Source organism: Dendrobates tinctorius, unplaced genomic scaffold (genome assembly GCF_039654945.1).
Source record: "Dendrobates tinctorius isolate UK_male_01 unplaced genomic scaffold, ASM3965494v1 ptg000070l, whole genome shotgun sequence".
Classification (NCBI taxonomy): domain Eukaryota; kingdom Metazoa; phylum Chordata; class Amphibia; order Anura; family Dendrobatidae; genus Dendrobates; species Dendrobates tinctorius.
The window spans coordinates 95,431,330-95,455,624 of NW_027361738.1; the positions used below are offsets into that span (position 1 = coordinate 95,431,330).

Consider the following 24,295-nt stretch of genomic DNA (forward strand, 5'->3'; position numbering starts at 1 on the left):
CTGTGGGTGACACTGTTATGGTGGATCTGTGGGTGACACACTGTTATGGGGGATCTGTGGGTGACATGGTTATGGGGATCTGTGGGTGACGCACTGTTATAGGGGATCTGTGGGTGACGCACTGTTATGGGGGATCTGTGGGTGACGCACTGTTATGGGGGATCTGTGAGTGACGCACTGTTATGGGGGATCTGTGAGTGATGCACTGTTATGGGGGATCTGTGGGTGACACACTGTTATGGTGGATCTGTGGGTGACACACTGTTATGGGGGATCTGTGGGTGACATGGTTATGGGGATCTGTGGGTGACACATTGTTATGGGGGATCTGTGGGTGACGCACTGTTATAGGGGATCTGTGGGTGACGCACTGTTATGGGGGATCTGTGGGTGACGCACCGTTATGGGGGATCTGTGAGTGACACTTATGGGGATCTGTGGGTGATGCACTGTTATGGGGGATCTGTGGGTGACACACTGTTATGGGGTTATTTGTGGATGACGCACTGTTATGAGGGATCTGTGGGTGACACTGTTATGGGGGATCTGTGGGTGACACTTATGGGGGATCTGTGGGTGACGCACTGTTATGGGGGATCTGTGGGTGACGCACTGTTATGGGGGATCTGTGGGTGACGCACTGTTATGGGGGATCTGTGGGTGACGCACTGTTATGGGGGGATCTGTGGGTGACGCACTGTTATGGGGGATCTGTGGGTGACTCCCCGTTATGGGGTTATTTGTGGATGATGCACTGTTATGGGGGTTATTTGTGGATGACACACTGTTATGGGGATCTGTGGGTGACGCACTGTTATGGGGGATCTATGAGTGACACACTTATGGGTATCTGTGGGTGACACTTTTATGGGGATCTGTGGGTGACGCACTGTTATGGGGGATCTGTGAGTGACGCACTGTTACGGGGGATCTGTGGGTGATGCACTGTTATGGGGGATCTGTGGGTGACGCACTGTTATGGGGGATCTGTGGGTGACGCACTGTTATGGGGGATCTGTGAGTGACGCACTGTTATGGGGGATCTGTGAGTGACGCACTGTTATGGGGGATCTGTGGGTGACACACTGTTATGGGGGATCTGTGGGTGACACACTGTTATGGGGGATCTGTGGGTGACACACTGTTATGGGGGATCTGTGGGTGACACACTGTTATGGGGGATCTGTGGGTGACATGGTTATGGGGGATCTGTGGGTGACACATTGTTATGGGGGATCTGTGGGTGACGCACTGTTATAGGGGATCTGTGGGTGACGCACTGTTATGGAGGATCTGTGGGTGACACTTATGGGGATCTGTGGGTGATGCACTGTTATGGGGATCTGTGGGTGATGCACTGTTATGGGGGATCTGTGTGTGACACACTGTTATGGGGGATCTGTGTGTGACACACTGTTATAGGGGATCTGTGGGTGACGCACTGTTATGGGGAATCTGTGAGTGACACACTGTTATGGGGGATCTGTGGGTGACGCACTGTTATGGGGATCTGTGGGTGACGCACTGTTATGGGGATCTGTGGGTGACGCACTGTTATGGGGATCTGTGGGTGATGCGCTGTTATGGGGGATCTGTGGGTGACGCGCTGTTATGGGGATTATTTGTGGATGACGCGCTGCTGTGGGCATACCAGTGTGTGGCATATAATGAATCCTTTGAACCCCAACTTTTGTGAAATGAAGAGGAGGCCATGGTCCCTTCCTCTTGCAGTCATTGTTTGCTCCATTCATTTGTACAAGAATGAGTTTTTAAATATTTTTATTTACCTTTGTTGTTTTTTTCCCCTAAACTTCACAGAAAGAACCATTTGAAAAATCTGATTAGTAAGACACGCCATAAGTGGAGACATTTGTCTATGACAAGCATTATGACTTGGAGTTTGGTCGAAACAAGGAAATATTCATCCATAGAGGTAACAGGGAATCTGAGCAAACACACAGCTCGGGAAAGTCAGAGCCCTGTTTAGGAGACCTGCTCTGGAAACAGCCCGATTTTGGGGGCTGGGGATTTTGCAAAACTTAGAACAGCAACTTGTCAGGAGCTGAGAGGGAGGAGAACAAATAAGCTGTATATAAATCAATGGGTTGCAGAGAGGTGGCTGGGATGTTAGGAGTTAACTCCTGTCCTTGGCTGTAACTACCTGCATACACTCCACCAAGGTCTGCTCGATGAGTTCCATGGAAATGAGCTGTAGACTTTGGAAAGATAAAAGCTCTGCAGGAGAAGGACAGCAAATAGAAAAAAAAGCTAGTCAATTGAAAACTTGCTTATTTTCATTCTGGCAAACCAAAGCAATTGTATAACATGAAAATACCCCTCTAACTTATGAAACTAATCTTTCCATCAGTCCTACTGAAGTGATACATGTGCACTAAAGCTTCACTAGCACAATGGGACTGTGGTATCTCATTCTCAGGACTGGCAGGGGTCTGAGAAGTCAGACCCCCAGCTGTCAGGATAGCAGCAAATGCCTTTTGTTGGAACATACCAGTAAATATAAATCGAATCAGCCTGCATCCACCACTAGAGGGAGCTAAACTGTATACTATATATAATCTTATTGCCGCCTGAGTGTTTGTCATACTAATCAGATTTTTCTCCCAAAAAAAACTTCAGATGGTAAAAATGCAAATGTCATCATAAGCCGTTTACTCCTTTCTGAAAAGAAAAGTTATTCATGACACCAAAAAAACAATATGGGGTTCACAGAGACCGGCGAAAACAGGATTTCTGGTGAGATGGGTCCCCGTGTGGTGGCTCATAGCTCGGGCTTAATAAGATGTAACGCTTTCTTCATGTTTTCTATCACTAGGAAAAATGAACAAGGATTAGATACACTTTGTTGGATACTTGTTCCCTTCATTTACTCAATTTTTACCGATAGTCGTCAATGGCTAATGGGTAGTGACAATATATGCTGGGATTATTTGTCTCTTCTCTTCCCCGACTTCTCATGAAAGATGCTTTACACACAGCAGGGGGCAGCATTAAGCACAGTGTAAACATCTGCTCTGTGGGTAAATATAAGATGAGATGTGTGCTCCGCTCCTCGTGGGTGGGGCATTGAGAAAAGTCATTTATTCAATGTGAAAAAAGTCTTTTACTATGTAATAAGTTTGGAAATCGTTAGGGGTCAAAATGCAAAGCCAAACAATGAAGGCATCGGCTGAAACAAAAAAAAAAAAAAATAAAAAATAAAAAGTTAATTTCCCCTTTAAGAATTTTCTTATATTTGTTTCACAAAAAAAAAGTTTATCCAACTTTTAAATATCACTTTGCAAATCAGTTTTCATCATCTCTGCCTGCGGTCAGGGAATGAAAACATTCTTGTTAGTATCTAGACTCTTTACCTGGTGCGTACATAGTACTACGTGTGACTTGACCAGGGACAGGAGGTCTCCGTTCACTGACAGCAGGCGCATTCTTAAAGGGAAATACCCACTTTTAAAGTATTCGATAGGTCACGGTTATCAGTCCAATAATAACACTGAGCTGGACTACAAAAGTCCTAAATTGGCTACTATCATAGAACAATAGCTGACAGTCAAGAAGAAATATTGACCTTTATATTCAATATTTTTGGGCTGATGGTCCCTTTAAAAATTTGGATATCTGAACACTATGAAGATGTAAGAATCATCTGACTGAGGTTACTGCTCCCCTGCAATACAGGAGCAGCTGTCAGGATGGCGCCTGACAATGAGCATACTGACTGTTTCCACAAGCAATCAATCAGCAGAATTGTGAATGCAGCTCCGAAGTCTGTAACATTGAACCATGAGTTATGGTAACTATGCTGTAGGGTTGGGATGTGACAGATGATGTTACTTATGACTTACACAGGGGCACGTCCTGGGGTTCATACGTATATCGCCGATTGGAGTAACGTCCGGTGATGTCGGCTCTGACCGTAAGGGAGGGATCTGCAAGAAGAACAGAGCGGCGCCGTGAGCACTCACCCTATGATCAGTGACGTCTCACGGCAAGGCAAAAAGATGGCAACTGTCACTGCCCATGCATGAGAGACCAAAAGGCAGTCATGGGGCCCCTGGAGAATGAGGGGCCCATTCCGCATGTCCACATGGTGTGAGCCCCACATTCCTCCCTCCGGGGGTCACCTGCTGCCACATATTGAATCTGTTTCTAAAAAGAAACAAGTGCAGCAATAAAGTTATAGAACGTTGCAACAAATGTATCAACCTCGTATTCCGCATGTTTAACCCTTTACCGACCAGGCGATTTTTTTCAAATTTAATTTTTTCGCTTTTTCATTTTTTCCCCCAAGAACCAGAACTTTTGCATTTTTTTTTTCCATCCACACAGCCATACGAGGTTTTTTTTTTCCCGCAGGACGAGTTGTAGTTTTGAAAGACACCTTTCACTTATATACAGAATGTAAAGGGAAACCGGAAGAAAATTCCAATGGGGTGAAATGGCGAAAACAAACAAACTTTCTTTTCTTTGTATGTTGGGGTGTTGTTTTTTTAGCGTTTAGTATGTGGGATTTCCCCGATCCGTGCGATTCAGTCATTAAAAATTCAAATATTTGGAAAAAACAAACAAAACCCCACATAATAACACTTGGTTTGTGTCGCCATTTTCTGGGATTCGTAGCGTCTTTTACTTTTCTGTTTGATGGAGAAGCAGTAGTGAGGGCAGTAGTTTATTGGAATAATTTGTAACAAAAAAAAAAAAATCGAAGCTTTGATATTTTTTTTATTGCATTTTTCCTGGAGGGGGAGGAGGGGCGTAGTGGCTAAAAAAACAGCAATTCTGGCACTTTTATGTTTTCTTTCAAGGGTTAATTACAGTAAATTTACATTTTGTCAGACTGATACACCTAATATTTTTATTTTTAACATTTCTTTATTAATTGAAAAGAGGGGCGATTTAATCCAGATTTTTTTAATGTTTTTGCAATTTTTGTTCTTAAACATCTTTTCGTCATTTTCACTTTATGAACCTGGACTGAGAGCGGAATTTAAGATATTAGACGGCAGTGATAGTAGCTGGCTCTGATCGCTGATGCAGGATGCAGATACAGCAGTAGAGCACAGCCAGCACTTGCCTGAGATGGAATGGGCTTAGCTCTTGTGCTTGCTATATACTGTGCACCTGCACTCGGGCTCAGCTCCTGAGCCTGCTATATACTGTGCACCTGCACTCGGGCTCAGCTCCTGAGCCTGCTATATACTGTGCACCTGCACTCGGGCTCAGCTCGTGAGCCTGCTATATACTTTGCATCTGTACTCGGGCTCAGCTCCTGAGTCTGCTATATACTGTGCACATGAACTCGGGCTCAGCTCCTGAGCCTGCTATATACTGTGAACCTGCACTCGGGCTCAGCTCCTGAGCTTGCTATATACTGTGCACCTGCACTCGGGCTCAGCTCCTGAGCCTGCTATATACTGAGCACCTGCACTCGGGCTCAGATCCTGAGCCTGCTATATACTGGTCACCTGCACTCGGGCTCAGCTCCTGAGCCTGCTATATACTGTGCACCTGCACTCGGGCTCAGCTCCTGAGCCTGCTATATACTGAGCACCTGCACTCGGGCTCAGATCCTGAGCCTGCTATATACTGGTCACCTGCACTCGGGCTCAGCTCCTGAGCCTGCTATATACTGTGAACCTGCACTCGGGCTCAGCTCCTGAGCTTGCTATATACTGTGCACCTGCACTCGGGCTCAGCTCCTGAGCCTGCTATATACTGAGCACCTGCACTCGGGCTCAGATCCTGAGCCTGCTATATACTGGTCACCTGCACTTGGGCTCAGTTCTGGAGCTTGCTATATACTGTGCTCCTGCACTCGGGATCAGCTTGTGATCCTGCTATATACTGTGCACCTGCACTCGGGCTCAGCTCCTGAGCCTGCTATATACTGTGCACCTGCACTCGGGCTCAGCTCCTGAGCCTGCTATATACTGTGCACCTGCACTCGGGCTCAGCTCCTGAGTCTGCTATATACTGTGCACATGAACTTGGGCTCAGCTCCTGAGCCTGCTATATACTGTGAACCTGCACTTGGGCTCAGTTCTGGAGCTTGCTATATACTGAGCACCTGCACTCGGGATCAGCTCCTGAGCCTATATACTGGTCACCTGCACTTGGGCTCAGTTCTGGAGCTTGCTATATACTGTGCACCTGCACTCGGGCTCAGCTCCTGAGTCTGCTATATACTGTGCACATGAACTCGGGCTCAGCTCCTAAGCCTGCTATATACTGTGAACCTGCACTCGGGCTCAGCTCCTGAGCTTGCTATATACTGTGCACCTGCACTCGGGTTCAGCTCCTGAGCCTGCTATATACTGAGCACCTGCCCTTGGGCTCAGATCCTGAGCCTGCTATATACTGGTCACCTGCACTTGGGCTCAGATCCTGAGCCTGCTATATACTGGTCACCAGCACTTGGGCTCAGTTCTGGAGCTTGCTATATACTGTGCACATGCACTCGACACTGGACAAAGCAGTAAGTCAAATGTTGGAGAAGTGATTAAAGGGGTATTCTCACCTAATACCGAGTAATCTGATAAAAATTATCTATTAATATGGAGTCTTGGTTTCTGCTCACCAATAAATAGGATCCTGGGCACGTACTGACCATCAGGCGCCAAGTTTTTATCCGTCGTCTCGTGCTGGAAAATTAAGTCTTACAATTAATGTCAATCTGACATTAGAGATCATGCAGAAACATCTCCCTCCTACCCCCATTACCCCACATTTATGAGAATCAAAACTTCCAGAATTAGAGACTAGTATAGGGTTAACAACTAAATTACACCCAGCAAAAACCACCCACCAGACCTATATATTTGTGGGACTTTAATGGGGTTATGCATGCAAATGTGAAGGATGGGTGCATGTCTTTAATTATGTCTAAATGCTGCCCCCTGCATTCAGGGAGGAGAAGTACACTCAAAACTTTTGCAATTCTGGGGGAAGGGGTGGGGGGGTGGGATGGTGTTTAAAAAAAAAAAAATAAAAAAATCACACGATTGTTTATGTTCCAGTAGGAGTGCGCTAAAGGATTCTACAAAAGGGGAGAGGATAATGCGTTACCGTTTCCATTAAAGGGAAAGTGACAAAATGCGCTGCAGGTGGCGCCATTCTCCTATTCAATGGCTCTCATTCTGTACATGACAATGCAGAAGTCATCTCCTACCATGAGGTTCAGCATGATGAAGTTTTCCTTTGCCAGTGTCTGGACTTCCTCACTTTCAGAAAACGCTTTCTTCAGGGCTGAGAGAAACAATGGAACAATGTACAGTGTTTACGAATTCACACAAAGGGTTAAAATGGTCGTTATGTGTCATATACCCTACACTGATGGGGGTCAGCAATGAGAGGCAATAAAGTGCAATCAGCAGAATAGTGAGTGCAGCTCTGGAGTATAATACAGGATGTAACTCAGGATCAGTAATGTAATGTATGTACACAGTGACTGCACCAGCAGAATAGTGAGTGCAGCTCTGGAGTATAATACAGGATGTAACTCAGGATCAGTAATGTATGCTCACAGTGACTGCACCAGCAGAATAGTGAGTGCAGCTCTGGAGTATAATACAGGATGTAACTCAGGATCAGTAATGTATGCTCACAGTGACTGCACCAGCAGAATAGTGAGTGCAGCTCTGGAGTATAATACAGGATGTAACTCAGGATCAATAATGTAATGTATGTACACAGTGACTGCACCAGCAGAATAGTGAGTGCAGCTCTGGTGTATAATACAGGATGTAACTCAGGATCAGTAATATAATGTATGTACACAGTGACTGCACTAGCAGAATAGTGAGTGCAGCTCTGATGTATAATACAGGAGGTAACTCAGGATTGGTAATGTAATGTATGCTCACAGTGACTGCAACAGCAGAATAGTGAGTGCAGCTCTGGAGTATAATACAGGATGTAACTCGGGATCAGTAATGTAATGTATGTACACAGTGACTGCACTAGCAGAATAGTGAGTGCAGCTCTGGAGTATAATACAGGATGTAACTCAGGATTGGTAATGTAATGTATGCTCACAGTGACTGCAACAGCAGAATAGTGAGTGCAGCTCTGGAGTATAATACAGGATGTAACTCGGGATCAGTAATGTAATGTATGTACACAGTGACTGCACCAGCATAATAGCGAGTGCAGCTCTGGGGTATAATACAGGATGTAACTCAGGATCAGTAATGTAATGTATGTACACAGTGACTGCATCAGCAGAATAGTGAGTGCAGCTCTGGAGTATAATACAGGATGTAACTCAGGATTGGTAATGTAATGTATGCTCACAGTGACTGCAACAGCAGAATAGTGAGTGCAGCTCTGGAGTATAATACAGGATGTAACTCAGTATTGGTAATGTAATGTATGCTCACAGTGACTGCAACAGCAGAATAGTGAGTGCAGCTCTGGAGTATAATACAGGATGTAACTCAGGATCAGTAATGTAATGTATGTACACAGTGACTGCACTAGCAGAATAGTGAGTGCAGCTCTGGAGTATAATACAGGATGTAACTCAGGATTGGTAATGTAATGTATGCTCACAGTGACTGCAACAGCAGAATAGTGAGTGCAGCTCTGGAGTATAATACAGGATGTAACTCAGGATGAGTAATGTAATGTATGTACACAGTGACTGCTCCAGCAGAATAGTGAGTGCAGCTCTGGATTATAATACAGGATGTAACTCGGGATCAGTAATGTAATGTATGTACACAGCGACTGCACCAGCAGAATAGCGAGTGCAGCTCTGGGGTATAATACAGGAGGTAACTCAGGATCAGTAATGTAATGTATGTACACAGTGACTGCACCAGCAGAATAGCGAGTGCAGCTCTGGGGTATAATACAGGATGTAACTCAGGATCAGTAATGTAATGTATGTACACAGTGACTGCACTAGCAGAATAGTGAGTGCAGCTCTGGAGTATAATACAGGATGTAACTCAGTATTGGTAATGTAATGTATGCTCACAGTGACTGCAACAGCAGAATAGTGAGTGCAGCTCTGGAGTATAATACAGGATGTAACTCAGGATCATTAATGTAATGTATGTACACAGTGATTGCACCAGCAGAATAGTGAGTGCAGCTCTGGAGTATAATACAGGATGTAACTCAGGATGAGTAATGTAATGTATGTACACAGTGACTGCTCCAGCAGAATAGTGAGTGCAGCTCTGGAGTATAATACAGGATGTAACTCAGGATCATTAATGTAATGTATGTACACAGTGACTGCACCAGCAGAATAGTGAGTGCAGCTCTGGGGTATAATACAGGATGTAACTCAGGATCAGTAATGTAATGTATGTACACAGTGACTGCACCAGCAGAATAGTGAGTGCAGCTCTGGAGTATAATACAGGATGTAACTCAGGATCAGTAATGAAACAAGTACACACAATATTTACTTCATTTTTCTGTGAATGATTTCCGTATAAATTTTGGCACTGATTTTAGTACATTAGACAATTATCTCTTCCAGTTGAATTACTTTAGTAGTCAAATAAAATGTTTTCTCCATAGAAGATTTACCTTGACAATACTGACAATCTTGTAAGTGATGTATCACCATAAGGGGTTTGTTACTGCAAGAGAACAGGACAGGTCAGGTCCACTCCATACAAAAGAATAAGTGAAGTGATCATTTATTTTCATTATTGTCCTAGATAAAAATTGCAAAATCCATAAAGACCTTTTCCCGGAGGGGACATATCACCTTGACATTGAACATATGGGATTAATTACAACTGGGGAGGTGAGAAAGAGTGACACTTCAACCTCCATTGAAGTAGAACCTCCTGCCGTGAACACGTAATTACAACAAGGGATCTCTGAGAACCAGACATCAAGTCTGGGATCCATATACCAAGAGGCAGAGAAATACAATTCCTGAGACAAGAGCTTCCTCTGTTCGAGGAAATTGTTTGACTCTCTGGAGCCAGTGATGAATATTGGGCTTTGCATCGATCCAATATTTATGGGAGATATATCTTTGGTGTCATGGTGCAGTGAGAAACATAACATATTCACTTATACCAATGAAAGGCCAGTCTAACCCCTTTAGCTTAATATTGATGATGCTATCCATGCCATGTTTCATCCTTATAGAAAGGTAAAACTGTGATGCAAAACATGACGATATCTCCCGCCTGGGACCTCCATTGTTGAAGATATCCTGTAGTTTGGGATCTCAAACGTCTAAAGACCTAGCACATCCCACGACCAGCTCCCATCTGAGCTCCCCAAGGGGAGGTATGTGGGCATAACCTTGAGGTAATAAAAATCAGAGGTTAGTTTTTGTCAGTACTGGAAGGTGAAGCTTGCTGAGGTTCTGTCCGTTTTTTTTTCCCTAAGAAGTACCCCCCTCTGCTACGCTCTGAGCCATTTCTGAAACATCAGATTTAGCTATTCACTTTCTTCATTACTTTTTTTCTAATTGTATGTATTGTATTGCTTTGTTCCCATTTTGTTTCATCTTGTATATTTTTTTTTATAAACACTGCCTACTTGTCTGGATTTATTATATAAAATGTTATAGCTTTGTTCCTCTTATTCTGTAAACCGCACCCCTGACCCAAACGCTTCTTGTAACAGGTGTCCAATCGGCCTGTATAAATGATTGACGTGGCAGCTAGTAATTATTTTTGTTATTGTGAAGTTGGCAGTGACTGTATCGGGGTATATACAGTTGTGCTCAAAAGTTTACATAACCCGGCAGAATTTTTGCTTTCTTGGCCTTTTTTCAGAGAATATGAATTGTAACACCAAAACTTTTTCTCCACTCATGGTTAGTGGTTGGGTGAAGCCATTTATTGTCAAACTGTGTTTTCTCTTTTTAAAGCATAATGACAACCCAAAACATCCAAATGACCCTGATCAAGTTCACAAACCCCATTTCTTAATACTGTGTATTACCCTTCTAACATCAATGACAGCTTGAAGTCTTTTGTAGTAGTTGTGGATGAGGTTCTTTATTTTCTCAGATGGTAAAGCTATCCACTCTTCTTGGCAAAAATCCTCCAGTTCCTGTAAATTCCTGGGCTGTCTAGCATGAACTGCACGCTTGAGATCTCCTCAGAGTTGCTCAATGATACTGAGGTCAGGAGACTGAGATGGCCACTCCAGAACGTTCATTTTGTTCTGCTGTAGCCAATGACAGGTCGACTTGGCCTACTGTTTTGAATCGTTGACATGTTGGAACGTCCGAGTATGTCCCATGCACAGCAGTATTTGCTGATAATGCATTCATTCATCTTTCCTTCAACTTTGACCAAGTTTCCTGTGTCTTTGAAGTTCACACATCCCCAAAACATCAGCGATCCACCTCTGTGCTTTACAGTAGGAGTGGTGTTCCTTTCATCATACGCCTTGTTGACCTCTCTTCAAATGTAACACTTAGGGTTGTGGCCAAAATGTTCACTTTTGGTCTCATCACTCCAAATTACCTTGCTCCAGAACTTTTGAGGCTTGTCTCTGTGCTGTTTTGCATATTACAGGTGAGATACTTTGTGGCATTTGTGCAGTAATGGCTTTCTTCTGGGGACTCGACCATGCAGCCCATTTTTCTTCAAGTGCCTCCTTATTGTGCATCTTGAAACAGCCACACCACTAGTTTTCAGAGAGTCCAGTATTCCAGCTGATGTTATTTGTGGGTTTTCTTTGCATCCTGAACAATTTTCCTGGCAGTTGTGGATGATATTTTTGTTGGTCTACCTGACCATGGTTTTGTTTTTTACAGAGCCCCTGATTTTCCATTTGTTAATCACAGAACGCTGCTGACTGGCATTATCGATTCCTTGGATATCTTTTTGTATCCCTTTCCTGTTTTATACAGTTCTACTACCTTTTCCCGTATTATCCATTGACAATTCTTTTGCTTTCCCCATGACTCACAATCCAGAAACATCAGTGGCTGGATGAAAGATGCAAGAGTCTGTCTGGATCCCAGAAACTCACTCAGCTTTTATGCACACACACTGATTACAAGCAAACAGGTCACAGGTGAGGATGTTACCCTTAGTAGCCATTCAAACACATTTGTGTCAACTTCTGTGCATGTTATCAGGCCAAAATCACCAAGGTATGTGAACTTTTGATCAGGGTCATTTGGATGTTTTGGGTTGTCATTATGATTTAAAAAGAGAAAACACAGTAGTATGACAATAAATGGCTTCACCTAACCACTAACCATGAGTGGAGAAAAGGGTTTGGTGTTATCATTCATATTCTCTGAAAAAAGGCGAAGAAAGAAAAAATTCTGCCGGGAATTTGGCAGTGAAATCTTGGTTCAGCCGGATTAATGGCCTCTCTTGTAATACAAAGGCAGTCACTCGCAGAACTCTGCGTTTTGGTTTATACACTGGTCCCTCTCTATGATAACCATAAGTATTAATGGGGTGCAAGAAGATAGGTTTCCTTCATGTACCATCCCAGTGGGCAAGGGCAGAGCGTAAGTCAATGGTAACAACTCTGGTGGGCTGTGGCAATAAATAGGTTATTAGTAACATCCCTGGTGATCTAGGGCAATGATTGGGTTAATGTTAACAGCCCTGGTGGGCTAGGGCAATGATTGGGTTAATGTAAGTCATGTACATTGATACGATGGCTCGTTATTGGTCCATCCTCTGTGCAGCCGATTGGCGACAAGGAGATACTCGAGACATTAGCACCGGGCGGTTGTGGGTGTTAGGATTTTTAGGGCATCAGTCTGGGGTCCGGACTCCGCACTCCGCGATTTTAGTAACTTTTTCATTAACTTTTCCCAAGTTTGTTCTACAAACCAACAGAACATCGCCATCTGGTGGAGAAATCTATAATTACACTTTTGACACCTACATGCTACGATGGGAGCATTATTCGAGCCTCTAGGGGGCGCCTCACCCAGCACATGTCTGCCCCATCACCTCCTATATGGGTGGATCCTTCAAAAGGTCGGGGACAGGCATGTGCCAATCAGAACCTGAGGTCCAGACGTCACCTCTGGAGGCCGCTATTATCCCCTTTAATGCACATTAAGGCAAGATTCATGTATCTGTGCTTCGCGGTCCAATAATGACCTGAGCGGCCATGGGCCTCATACCTGTGAATGTGAATCGGGCCTTAAGGATATTCCCCCTGTAGTGCGCCCCCTGATGGTGTGCCGTCTCATTCACAGGTGCACATTATGAGTTCAGACCCTTTAAGCACATCTACAATAGTGCGGTTTGGCACCAGTGGTGCCCCCTTCATACCTCTTTTTGGTATTGTACAACCCTTCTTCATAGGTCTGGACCCAGGTGATCTCATCTCCCCAACCTAGAAAAAGACACAAAAAAAATGAGCCAAATGTCTTAGGATTTTTTTTTTTAAATGTATTTTAACCCTGTAATTTCCAGTTTGGAGACTCAGGACCTCTCGAGAGCGTCTGTGGGGGGCGGATTTCCTTCTCGGTTGCCACGTTGGAGGAGAACGTGATGAGGACGAGCGACATGGCGGCCAGCGATGACAGGTACATTGCGTCTCCTGAAACGAGAGGACGGGCCGAACGTTACTCATTAGACCACCCCCCGTCCCCTCTATGCCCCCACACAGAAATATCGCTCCTAGAGAGGCCCAGCAACAGATGGCGGGGTATCTGATCACACGTCACTCAGCCGCCTCCATAAAGATACGCAGCACCTTCTACCTGCACTTGCGCCATTGGAAATCTAAAGTAAGCGCAGTGAGGTAACGGGGCGCAGACCCCCGAATCTGCTGCCACCTCTTTTTATAAACCTGACATACGGTGCCAGAGTATAGGGCTATTTAGTGCTAACTTTTATGGTTTTTACTAAGTGGGCGATGCTGAAAGGATCCTCAGGGGCGGGTCTTCAGGCTGCATCTTTACCGCATTGATACATTGTAACGAACTAGCAGAGAGATCTGCGCTGCCGCGTTCAGCTCACAGAGCATGGTCTACCCTGGATACAATTGTATCCACTTCTCAGCTGAGGGAAGGACCAGATACGTGCAGGATTACTGCCTGTATAGAAACAGCAGAGCCCTCATTCACTGACAGCAAAATCTCGAAAACGAGGAAAAGAAACAAAATATATTAGAAAGTTTTATTTACACAATAAATAAGATTTAGTTTTAAAAGAACCCGAAAATATAACCTCTCAATAAACGTTAGGAGTCTGATTCATTATTGCGTTTTTGTCCAGTTTTTGATGTTTTTGCCTTGGTTTTAATTTGCAACTTAATTTTTTAAACCATTTTTTTTTTTTTTTTTTAACAAACGTCCAACTTTTGTGGCCGAGCTTTATCTTTTCGTTTTCCAGATGTTTGGAGCCAAACCATCAATTGAAGTCTCTTAAAAAGTGATTAACGTACTGATGAAATATTTGTGCAATTTTGCAACTTTTTCGTGGAACATAGGACTATGAAATGTATAAAAAAAAGAAACAAAAATAAAGAGCATTTTAAATTTGGCTCAAAACTCAAGAACAATGGGCATACATTTTGAATAATTTGGCACATAAAACGGCAACGCCGACCGCAAGGAAAAGAGAATTTAAATTTTTTTTTAAAAAAAATAAGAAACCCTCAAAAAAAGAGTCCGGCTCCATTTCTATATTGAATGGGAAGTCGCTTTTCAGAAAATATAACTCACCAAGCCAAAAAAAAAGCCAAAAAAAAAAAACCCCAGCCGTGCTTTACCCACCAAAGCCAGGTCCAGCGCTGATTCTCTGGCGCAGCTCCCACTGACGGTAGCCAATCAGTGAGATTAGCATCTACCCCTGTAGGCAGAGCGCACCAATACAAGGCGCAGCATCAGCGACTCCGCGCTGGACCTAGGGCCAGAGAGTAAAATACCTTTTTTTCTAATATATACATATGGCAAACATAGCGCAGGGAACAAAATTTTTAGAAAGGCGACAATCCCTTTAAATCAATTCCAACCCACATCCAAAGTAATAATAAGAGAAAACGACAGTCTCAATATTTAAAGAACCTGAAGCTTAGAAAGTATCTACGCAGGTAGAACGTTACCAAGAATTCTATACGTTTCCTTACAACAAGGGCGACACAGGCTGCAAACCTCCCCTTCTACTTGTCGCCTTTAAACGACAGAACTACAAATCCCAGCAGATTAGCAGTTTAGAGTTGCTAAGTATCATTTGCAACGAAAGAAAGAAAGATAAATGATACAAATTGCAAATAAAAATATGCAAAAATAAAAATAAGTGAATCCTTCTCTGGCCTTACCCTTAGGCGTGCCTCCGCTGGTATGCTCAGCGACTGACCCCCGTACAGATAAGATTGCTTTATAGGTGCACATTGGACAGGTGACCTCCGCCTACAAATTACCATAGCAACAAGGAAATAAAGTGTCCTCTGAAAGAAAAAGATTCAAGATTTTTTTTCTTTTTTTTGTTCTTGCCGATTCTCACGAGTCCGCTCTTCCCGGGCGCAGAGATCGGATGTCATTAAATTAGGAAAAAGCTAAAAGGATCTTGTGTGTGCGGCTCAGGTACGTGGGGCTGGGCTGCCTGCAGGGAAACTCAACCCACAGAGGGTGCGGGAGAGGGGGACGAGGAGAAAAGTGGGCTTTGTGTGCGCCCCATTGTATGCGGTCAGGGAGTCCTGATCCAATGGAGGCGGCAGATGAAATGATACAAGACTTATTGTATCCGGAAACATCACATAAAAATACAGAAATCCTCACACAATAAAGTGCTGGGAAATAAAGGTGATGTGACCCAGGACGGTAGAGAAGAAGCCGGATCACAAAGAAGATAAACCTAGCAGAATACTGCACTATGCACAGTGGGATTACCGCTATACACTCCCTGACAGAAGTTCTGTCACTTATCCATGTGATGTAAATAAAAGCTTATAACCTGAAGTTAAATTCATCCATTGGTGGTGTAACGGGGTCTACCCAGGCAGGGGTACCTCTTTCAGTACCACCCCGTGTTTTCGGAGGTCCGCTCTGCGTTGGCTGGAGTCAGAATGAATGACGCTGGCTGGAATTCCTTGGTTACATGGGCGCATATAAAAGATCACTGCTTCTCCATGTATTTCCAGTCTGACAACACTTTACTCACAGGACACAGAATATATCACACAGATACAGAGGGCAGGCCAATAAAAAAGCGGCAGGCCAGACATACCGCAGGTGGACGGAGCCTGCCGATGTTTACTGTGGGAATTACAAAGGTGGGGGGAGGGCGGACAAAAGGAGAATATAGTGTCCCCTCTGCCCAGGGGCGCAGCCTGTGGGCTGATGCATTAGGGACATGCATCTCACATAGAGCCTATTATACATACATATAACTCCACAACATATTCTGGGTGCTGAGTGGTTCTGTAACACGGCTCACCTTTTCAGCGACGCGATCGGCATACACAGTCTGATCCTCACGGATCGGTTTGGGGATGACCGAAGTTTATGGGGTTGGTACAAGTTCCATTTGTCGACTTAGTCCATCGGCGTTACCGTTTTGTTTGCCGGGTCTGTGGTGGATGGTGAAGTCCAGAGGTTGTAGGGCTAAACTCCACCGCAGAAATCTGGCGTTGTCTCCGGAGACCCGATTAAGCCAGACTAGGGGATTATGGTCCGTTAGGAGGGAAAACCATCGTCCATACAAATATGGTTGCAACTTCTTGAGTGCCCATACTACCGCCAGGCACTCCTCGATGGCCGCATAGCTTACTTCACGGGGCAGTAGTTTCCGACTCAGGTAAGCTACCGGGTGTTCTTGGCCGTCCGGCCCGACTTGGCTCATTACTGCCCCCAATCCAAACATAGAAGCGTCTGTGTGAACCAGGAAACGTTTAGTTCGATCGGGTGCGGCCAATACAGGGGTATTTGTGAGGGCGTCCTTTAGCTGGCGGAAGGCTTCCTTACACTCTGAGGTCCAGGTTACCTGGCGGGGTTGGTTCTTACGGGTCAGATCAGTGAGGGCTTGGCTACGCTGCTGTAATTGGGAACGAATTTCCTGTAATACCCTGCTGTCCCTAGAAACGCCATGACCTGGGTTTTAGTGCGTGGGATGGGCCACTTGGCTATGGCCTCAATCTTGGCTGGTTCTGGTCGCTGTTTCCCACTTCCCACCCAATGCCCTAAATACTGAACCTCTGCTTTGCCCACGTGACACTTGTTTGGGTTCAGGGTGATTCCGGCCTGGTGGATCCTGTTCAATACTGTCTCTAGGTGATTTAGATGCTCTTCCCATGTCGCACTGTAGATGGCGATGTCGTCCAGGTAGGTACAAGCATAGTCCTGGAGACCATCCAGAAGCCGGTCAGCCAGCCTTTGGAAGGTCGCCGAGGCATTCTTCATCCCGAATGGCATAACTCGAAACTGGAATAAGCCGAACGGGGTGACAAATGCCGACTTGGGAATAGCGTCAGGACTAAGGGGAATCTGCCAGTAGCCTTTACATAGATTGATGGTGGTCAAATACTTTGCCCCCGCTAACCGGTCTAACAACTCATCCACACGCAGCATGGGGTATGCATCCGTCACTGTTTTCTCATTGAGCTTACGACAGTCTACACAAAACCATGTAGTCCCATCCTTCTTGGGCACTAACACTACGGGGGATGTCCAGTGACTATCTGACTCTTCAATGACCCCTAAACGCAACATCTCTTGTATCTCTTGTCGCATCCCCTCTCGTACAGACTCAGGGACGCGGAAGGGGTTTTGTCGCAGAGGGGTCTGAACCTGGGACTCAACCTTGTGTTGTGCCAGGCGAGTGTACCCCGGTCTCTCTGAAAACATCTTCTGTCACAGCCTCAACAACGCCTCTGCCTGCTGTCTCTCCCGGAGCCATAGGTCTTCACCCAAGTGTACCTGGCCCCATGTTTTAGACTGAGTCCTTTCCCCTAAGACATCTGGCAAGGGAAGTCCGGCTAAATCCTCTGCTTCAGGTGCACAGATGGCCACTACCTCTTCAGGGCGCTCCCGGTAGGGCTTCAGCATATTCACGTGGAACATGCGGATAACCCTGGGGTCGTCACAATCGGCGACATTATAGGTTGTGTTGGCTATTTTCCCCACTACCTGGTAGGGCCCCTGCCATGCAGCTTGAAACTTATTCTGCTTAGTGGGCTCTAACACCAGAACCTTCTGTCCTATTTCCAAGGTGCACTCTCTGGCCCTCTGATCGTACCATACGCGCTGGCGCCGCTGTGTTGCCTGCAGGTTCTCACGTACAACCTGGGTCACCTCCTGTAGGCGGTCCCGGAATTCCAGCACATAGGGTACAATAGGTACCCCTTCTATGAGGCCCTCCCCTTCCCAGTGTTCTAGCACTAAGTCTAGGGGTCCCCTTACCCGTCTCCCGTATACCAGCTCGAACAGGGAGAACCCCGTGGATTCTTGGGGCACCTCCCGATAGGCAAACAGGAGGTGTGGCAAGAATTTCTCCCAGTCCCTGTAGGTCCTGGTAAAAGTCCCAATGAGCTGTTTTAATGTCCCATTAAAGCGTTCACACAACCCATTGGTTTGCGGGTGGTACGGGGCGTTTCTAATGGACTTTACACCGCACAGCTTCCACGGTTGGTCACCTCTGCTGTGAACTGGGTACCCTGGTCCGAGAATCTCCCAGGGAAATCCAACCCATGAGAACACCTGGAGCAGGGCGGCCGCCACCGTCTCTGCCAGTATGTTAGGTAACGCAACCACCTCTGGATACCGTGTGGCATAATCTACCACTGTCAATGTATACCTTTTCCCGGACGGACTGGGTTTGGCTAACGGCCCTATCAGATCGACCGCTACTCGGCTAAATGGTTCCTCCACAATGGGGAGGGGGGCGTAATTTGGCCTTGCATCGATCCCCCCTCTTGCCAATGCGCTGGCAACTGTCACAGGTCTGGCAGTACTGACGAACATCATAGGTTACCCCCGGCCAAAAGAAGTTTTGTGTCAGACGATGCTTGGTGCGACTGACGCCGAAGTGCCCGGCCAAGGGTATATCATGAGAGATTCGCAGTAACTCCTGCCTATACTTCTTGGGAACTACCAGCTGTCGTTTTATAGTGGGGCTCGTCCCTGTGAGGTGCTGTTCCATGATCCGGTAGAGGAGTCCCTGCTTCCATACAAACTGTTCCCCTTCCAGTACTCCTCTCCCCTCCTGTGCCTTCCCACGATATACCTCTAATGAAGGATCCTCAAGTAACTCCCTCTTAAATTCATCTGGGGTGGCCCGAGAAATGTGTCTGTCTATGGGAATACGTGAAGGGCTGGGATGTCTTACCTGAGCCTCCTCTGAGTGTGATTCCGCCTCCACAGCTCGAGCTTGTCTCCGGGTGGTCACAGGATAGGTCTCAGCCAGAGGGGCCACCGAGAATACAGACAACATGGGCCCCAAGTCATTTCCCAGCAAGACGTCTGCAGGCAAATCCTCCATCAAGCTGACCTCAACAAGGCCATCCCTAACTTCCCAGCTCAGGTGAATCCTGGCAGTGGGCAGTCAATGTATGGCTCCCCCTGCTATACGGACTGCCACTGTCCGGTCCGTCTTCTCTTGGTCCCGGACGAGATGAGGCTTCACAAGGGTCAAAGTTGCTCCGGAATCTCTTAGTCCCTGCATACGTTTCCCATTAACCCACACGACCTGTCAATGCTGTTGTCGATTATCTGCCCGGGCTGCCTGCACGGGGTCTACTTCATGCAGCACTTCCTCCATCTCGTCCACCCCTTGGTTAGTCGTAGCCCCCAATGCCGGGTCAGCTTCGCCTTGGTAGCAGTGTACAGCAGCCCTGCTGAAGGTAGCTGTTCCCGCCTTTGGCCACTGGGTATGCCGAGTCCGGTTGGGGCATTGTCTTTGCAGGTGGCCCAGCTGACGGCAGGTGTGGCATCGCGCCCCAGGGGGACTGTGGTAGGCCGGGTTTCTAGCTGGTCCCACTACAATCTTCGGTGGTTTGGGGACCTCCAGGTCCATGGGTGGGCCCCTAGTGACCATCTTTGATCCGGACAACTGTGGCCTCGTGGCATCATGATGTTCATCGGCCAGACGAGCGGCTTCCTCAGGAGTCGCTGGCCGCCTGTCCCGAAGCCATTCCTGTGTCTCGGGGTTTAGTCCATTAAAGAATCGTTCTAACAGGAAGAGCTGGAGGACATCCTCCTTAGTGGTTGCTTGGCTCCCTTGTACCCACTGTAGCAGTGACCGCCGTAATTTACAGGCCCATTCAGCGTGGGTATCGGTTACGCGTTTTATAAGTCCGCGGAACTTTTGGCGGTAGGCCTCTGGTGTCAGCGCATACCGGGCCAAGATCACTTCTTTGATCCGCTCATAGTCCATACAGTCCTCATCAGGTACCGTGCGATAGGCGTCCGCTGCCCGGCCTGTCAGCTTGCTGGCCAGAATCTGAACTTGTTCCTCCGGCTTCACTTGATGAAGGGCACACTGCCGCTCAAAGTCCTGCAGAAAGCCATCAATGTCTTCCTCTGTCTCCCCCAACTGTCGGAAGGCATTATACTGGATCTTTTTGTGGCTTACTGTTGAAGGTACCTGGTCGAAGGCCAGAGCTCCCCCTGCTCTCTCCGTTCTGCCATCTCCATCTTGGCCAGCTCCACTTTGGTCCGCTCTGCCATCTCCATCTTGGCTAGCTCTATCCTGGTCCGCTCGGCCATCTTTTCCTTCAGATCAGTACGCACATCAGCCATCACCTCTCGTATGATCTATACTGCAGGGTTTGGGCCATAGAACGCCAGTCTGTTCTTTACCTCCCTCTGGAATTCGGTCTCCTCCACGTTCACATTGGGGGGCGCTGCACTGTCGTGTTCCATGATGGCTGCTCTCAAATCCGCTTTTGTTTTGTTGCTGGCGATCAACCCTCGGGCTTCCACCAGAGCTTTTAATGTAGTCCTCTTTAACTTCTGGTAGTTGTTTTCTATTCATTCCTTTCCTCCTGTAGAAGGGGTATCATATCCCGCCGCTGCCACCAGTGTAACGGGGTCTACCAAGGCTGGGGTACCTCTTTCAGTACCACCCCGTGTTTTCGGAGGTCCGCTCTGCGTTGGCTGGAGTCTGAATGAATTACGCTGGCTGGAATTCCTTGGTTACATGGGCGCATATAAAAGATCACTGCTTCTCCGTGTATTTCCAGTCTGACAACACTTTACTCACAGGACACAGAATATATCACACAGATACAGAGGGCAGGCCAATAGAAAAGCCGCAGGTGGCCGGAGCCTGCCGATGTTTACTGTGGGAATTACAAAGGTGGGGGCAGGGCGGACAAAAGGAGAATATTGTGTCCCCTCTGCCCAGGGGCCCAGCCTGTGAACTGATGCATTAGGAACATGCATCTAACATGGAACCTATTATACATACATATAACTGCACAACATATTCTGGGTGCAGAGTGGTTCTGTAACACGTTGTATAAATTATTCTTTTGAAAGCTGAAACCCTCTCAAATGTGGTTTAGGTTAAGAAAATAAATTGGCATCAATGCAGAAATATTGATCATTTAATGGACACAGAATGGTCAGATTTTGGCAAGACGAAAGTTTTGTTGCCTGGTCATATAATGCACCCAATCCTAGCTTACATCCTCACCTGTGTGCAGTAAATGATTGGTTAATTAGTGGGTGTATATAAAAAGAAACCCAGCACCCCAGACCTTCACTTGAGCTGCAACTTGAGCTCTGACAACATACCAAAAAATCGACCCTGCGACCAAAGCCTGGATTATCAAGAGGCTGAAGACCAGATCCACTGCAGAGGTGGCTGGCACCTTTAATGTGTCTCAGCGTCAAGTACAAAGAATTAAAAAAAAAAGATTCGAAGAGACTGGAGATGTGTTTGACAAGCCCCGGTCCGGCAGACCCCGCAAGACAACTGCTCAGGAGGAACGTTTGTTGGTTAGAAAATCCAAAGCAAGCCCCTCTTCCACAGCAGCAGAGCTCCAACAGGCCTGGTCACCTCAAGTCCCTGTGTCAACTAGAACAGTTTGTAGGATTCTGTCTCGAAACGGCCTCCATGGTCAAATCAGTGCCCAGAAGCCAGCACTAAACAAAAGGCAAATAAAAAACTGTGTGTGGTATTTGCAAAGTCCCACAGCCTGCTAAACAGATGGATGCTGGAAAAGTGGCAGAAGGTGGATTTCTCTGATGAATCTTCAGAAGAATTACACCACAGCCGCCACAAATATTGCAGGAGACCTACTGGAGCCTGTATGGATCCAAAATACACCCAGAAAACAGTTAAATTTGGTGGTGGAAAGATCATGGTCTGGGGTTACATTCAGTATGGGGATGTGTGAAACATTTGCAAGGTGGAAGGCAATATCAATAGCCTAAAATATCAAGAAGTATTAGCTACCTCTTATATTCCAAATCATAAAAGGGGTCAAATTCTGCAGCAGGATGGTGCTCCATCTCATACATCCATCTCTACAACAAAGTTCCTCCAGGCAAAAAAGATCAAGGTGCTCAAGGGCTGGCCAGCCCAGTCACCGGACATGAACATCATTGAGCATGTTTGGGGTAGGATGAAAGAGGAAGCTTGGAAGACAAAACCAAAGGATCTAGATGAACTCTGGGAGGCATGTAAGACTGCATTCTGTGCTATTCCTGATGACTTCCTTAATAAATTGTATGAATCATTGTTGAACCGCATGGATGCAGTCCTTCAAGCTCATGGAAGTCACACAAAATATAAATGATTCCAATAGCACCACAACTTCACTCACCAATGTTATGCAACATATATCTGTATTTTAAGTTAATTATTTGTTTGAATATCACATTACTTGCTGTGGCTGAAAAAACTTTCCTCTTGCCAAAATCTGACCATTCTGTGTCCATTAAATGATCAATATTTCTGCATTGATGCCAATTTATTTTCTTAACCTAAACCACATTCCGGAGGGTTTCAGCTTTCAAAAGAATAATTTATACAACCAATGGATGAATTTAACGTCAGGTTCTAAGCTTTTATTTACAAAACACGGATAAGCAACATAACTTCTGTCAGGGAGTGTAGGAGCAGTATTATAGTAGTTACATTCTTGTACATAGGAGGCAGTATTATAGTAGTTATATTCTTGTACATAGGAGCAGTATTATAGTAATTATATTCTTGTACATAGGAGCAGTATTATAGTAGTTATATTCTTGTACATAGGGGCAGTATTATAGTAGTTATGTTCTTGTGCATAGGGGCAGTATTATAGTGGTTATATTCTTGTACATAGGGGCAGTATTATAGTAGTTATATTCTTGTACATAGGAGCAGTATTATAGTAGTTATATTCTTGTACATAGGAGCAGTATTATAGTAGTTATATTCTTGTATATAGGGGCAGTATTATAGTGGTTATATTCTTGTACATAGGGGCAGTATTATAGTAGTTATATTCTTGTACATAGGGGGTAGTATTATAGTGGTTATATTCTTGTACATAGGGGCAGTATTATAATAGTTATATTCTTGTACATAGCATATTCTGTGCCAAGAGCCAATATAGAGGAATTGTCACCAAAAGGCCAAGTTCACACAAGCGCATTTTCAGTCTGAGTGCTCACTGTGAACCTCTCTGACATCAATGTTACTCAATGGGGCAGGGAAGCAATTCTTTATCACAAACCAAATCTACATGGGGAAAATAAATTTCAGTTGTGATCTACTTTCTTCCATTTGTTTGGTCAGATTCGTCCATTCAAGTCTAGGGCTGTGCAGAAAAAAAAAACAACATTCCATAGGGATCTACTGTATAAGATCCGTTTTTTAGACACATTGTATTTATTTCTTCATCATAGGAAACTGTAACTAATCTTGTACATTTTTATTATCTGCCGTCGCAAAATAAATGATAAAAATGATTGCACACGGATTACGAGAGTTTTCCATTTTTCTTTTTTTTCGGGGGGGCCCGCGGGGGTTTTCTGTGTGAACCCGTCCAACGTAGCATAGAAAAGGGGTTCAAATTTCATTCCTTCCATTGACTGAACCTTTTCATTGCACTTCCAAGGGATAAAGATGTCTTGCATTGGGCGACCACCACTGACATTTGATGGCTGAAGCCCAAATTCCCACTCACATGTGTAATATAATCAGTGTCTCAATTGTTATCAGTTTAAGATCTCGGCTGCCTGTCATTGCAGAAAGGTTTGGAAATATTGGGTTCTTCTGATCCAATCGTTTTCCCTCACGGAGATTAGTAACTTTCTTCTTTGCCACATCCTTCCCCTGTGCCGGCACAAGGCGCCTCCTTGTAGTTTGTTGCCCACTACCTGTAAACCGTGTGCAGCACCAGGATGGATTATAGGAAGGGGCAGCAGGAG

General features: G+C 45.6%; 1 protein-coding gene across 2 annotated transcripts; it reads right to left on the bottom strand.

Moving 5' to 3' along the window:
- Positions 1-1,762: 1,762 nt before the first annotated feature.
- Positions 1,763-15,375, bottom strand: LOC141095820 (anterior gradient protein 3-like). 2 transcript variants are annotated; one of them, XM_073582160.1, is made up of 9 exons: positions 15,253-15,276; positions 14,708-14,837; positions 13,417-13,527; positions 13,257-13,320; positions 9,559-9,611; positions 7,184-7,260; positions 6,593-6,656; positions 3,861-3,944; positions 1,763-2,829 (listed from the first exon to the last, which is right to left on the bottom strand). In XM_073582160.1, the coding sequence occupies exons 2-9, from the start codon at positions 14,775-14,777 to the stop codon at positions 2,780-2,782; spliced, it is 573 nt and encodes a 190-aa protein (XP_073438261.1). In that variant the 5' UTR covers positions 14,778-14,837; positions 15,253-15,276; the 3' UTR covers positions 1,763-2,779. The 2 variants fall into 2 exon arrangements, with proteins under 2 accessions (XP_073438261.1, XP_073438260.1); XM_073582159.1 differs by lacking the exon at positions 14,708-14,837 and having other exon boundaries at positions 15,253-15,375.
- Positions 15,376-24,295: the final 8,920 nt, after the last annotated feature.

Coding starts and splice junctions, on each gene's coding strand:
- LOC141095820 (XM_073582159.1), bottom strand. CDS start 15,325: ATGTGCACCTATAAAGCAATCTTATCTGTACGGGGGTCAGTCGCTGAG. Junction 13,528..15,252: donor CAGCGGAGGCACGCCTAAGG/GTAAGGCCAGAG, acceptor CTCTCGTTTCAG/GAGACGCAATGTACCTGTCA. Junction 2,830..3,860: donor ACCCCAGGACGTGCCCCTGT/GTAAGTCATAAG, acceptor CATTTTTCCTAG/TGATAGAAAACATGAAGAAA.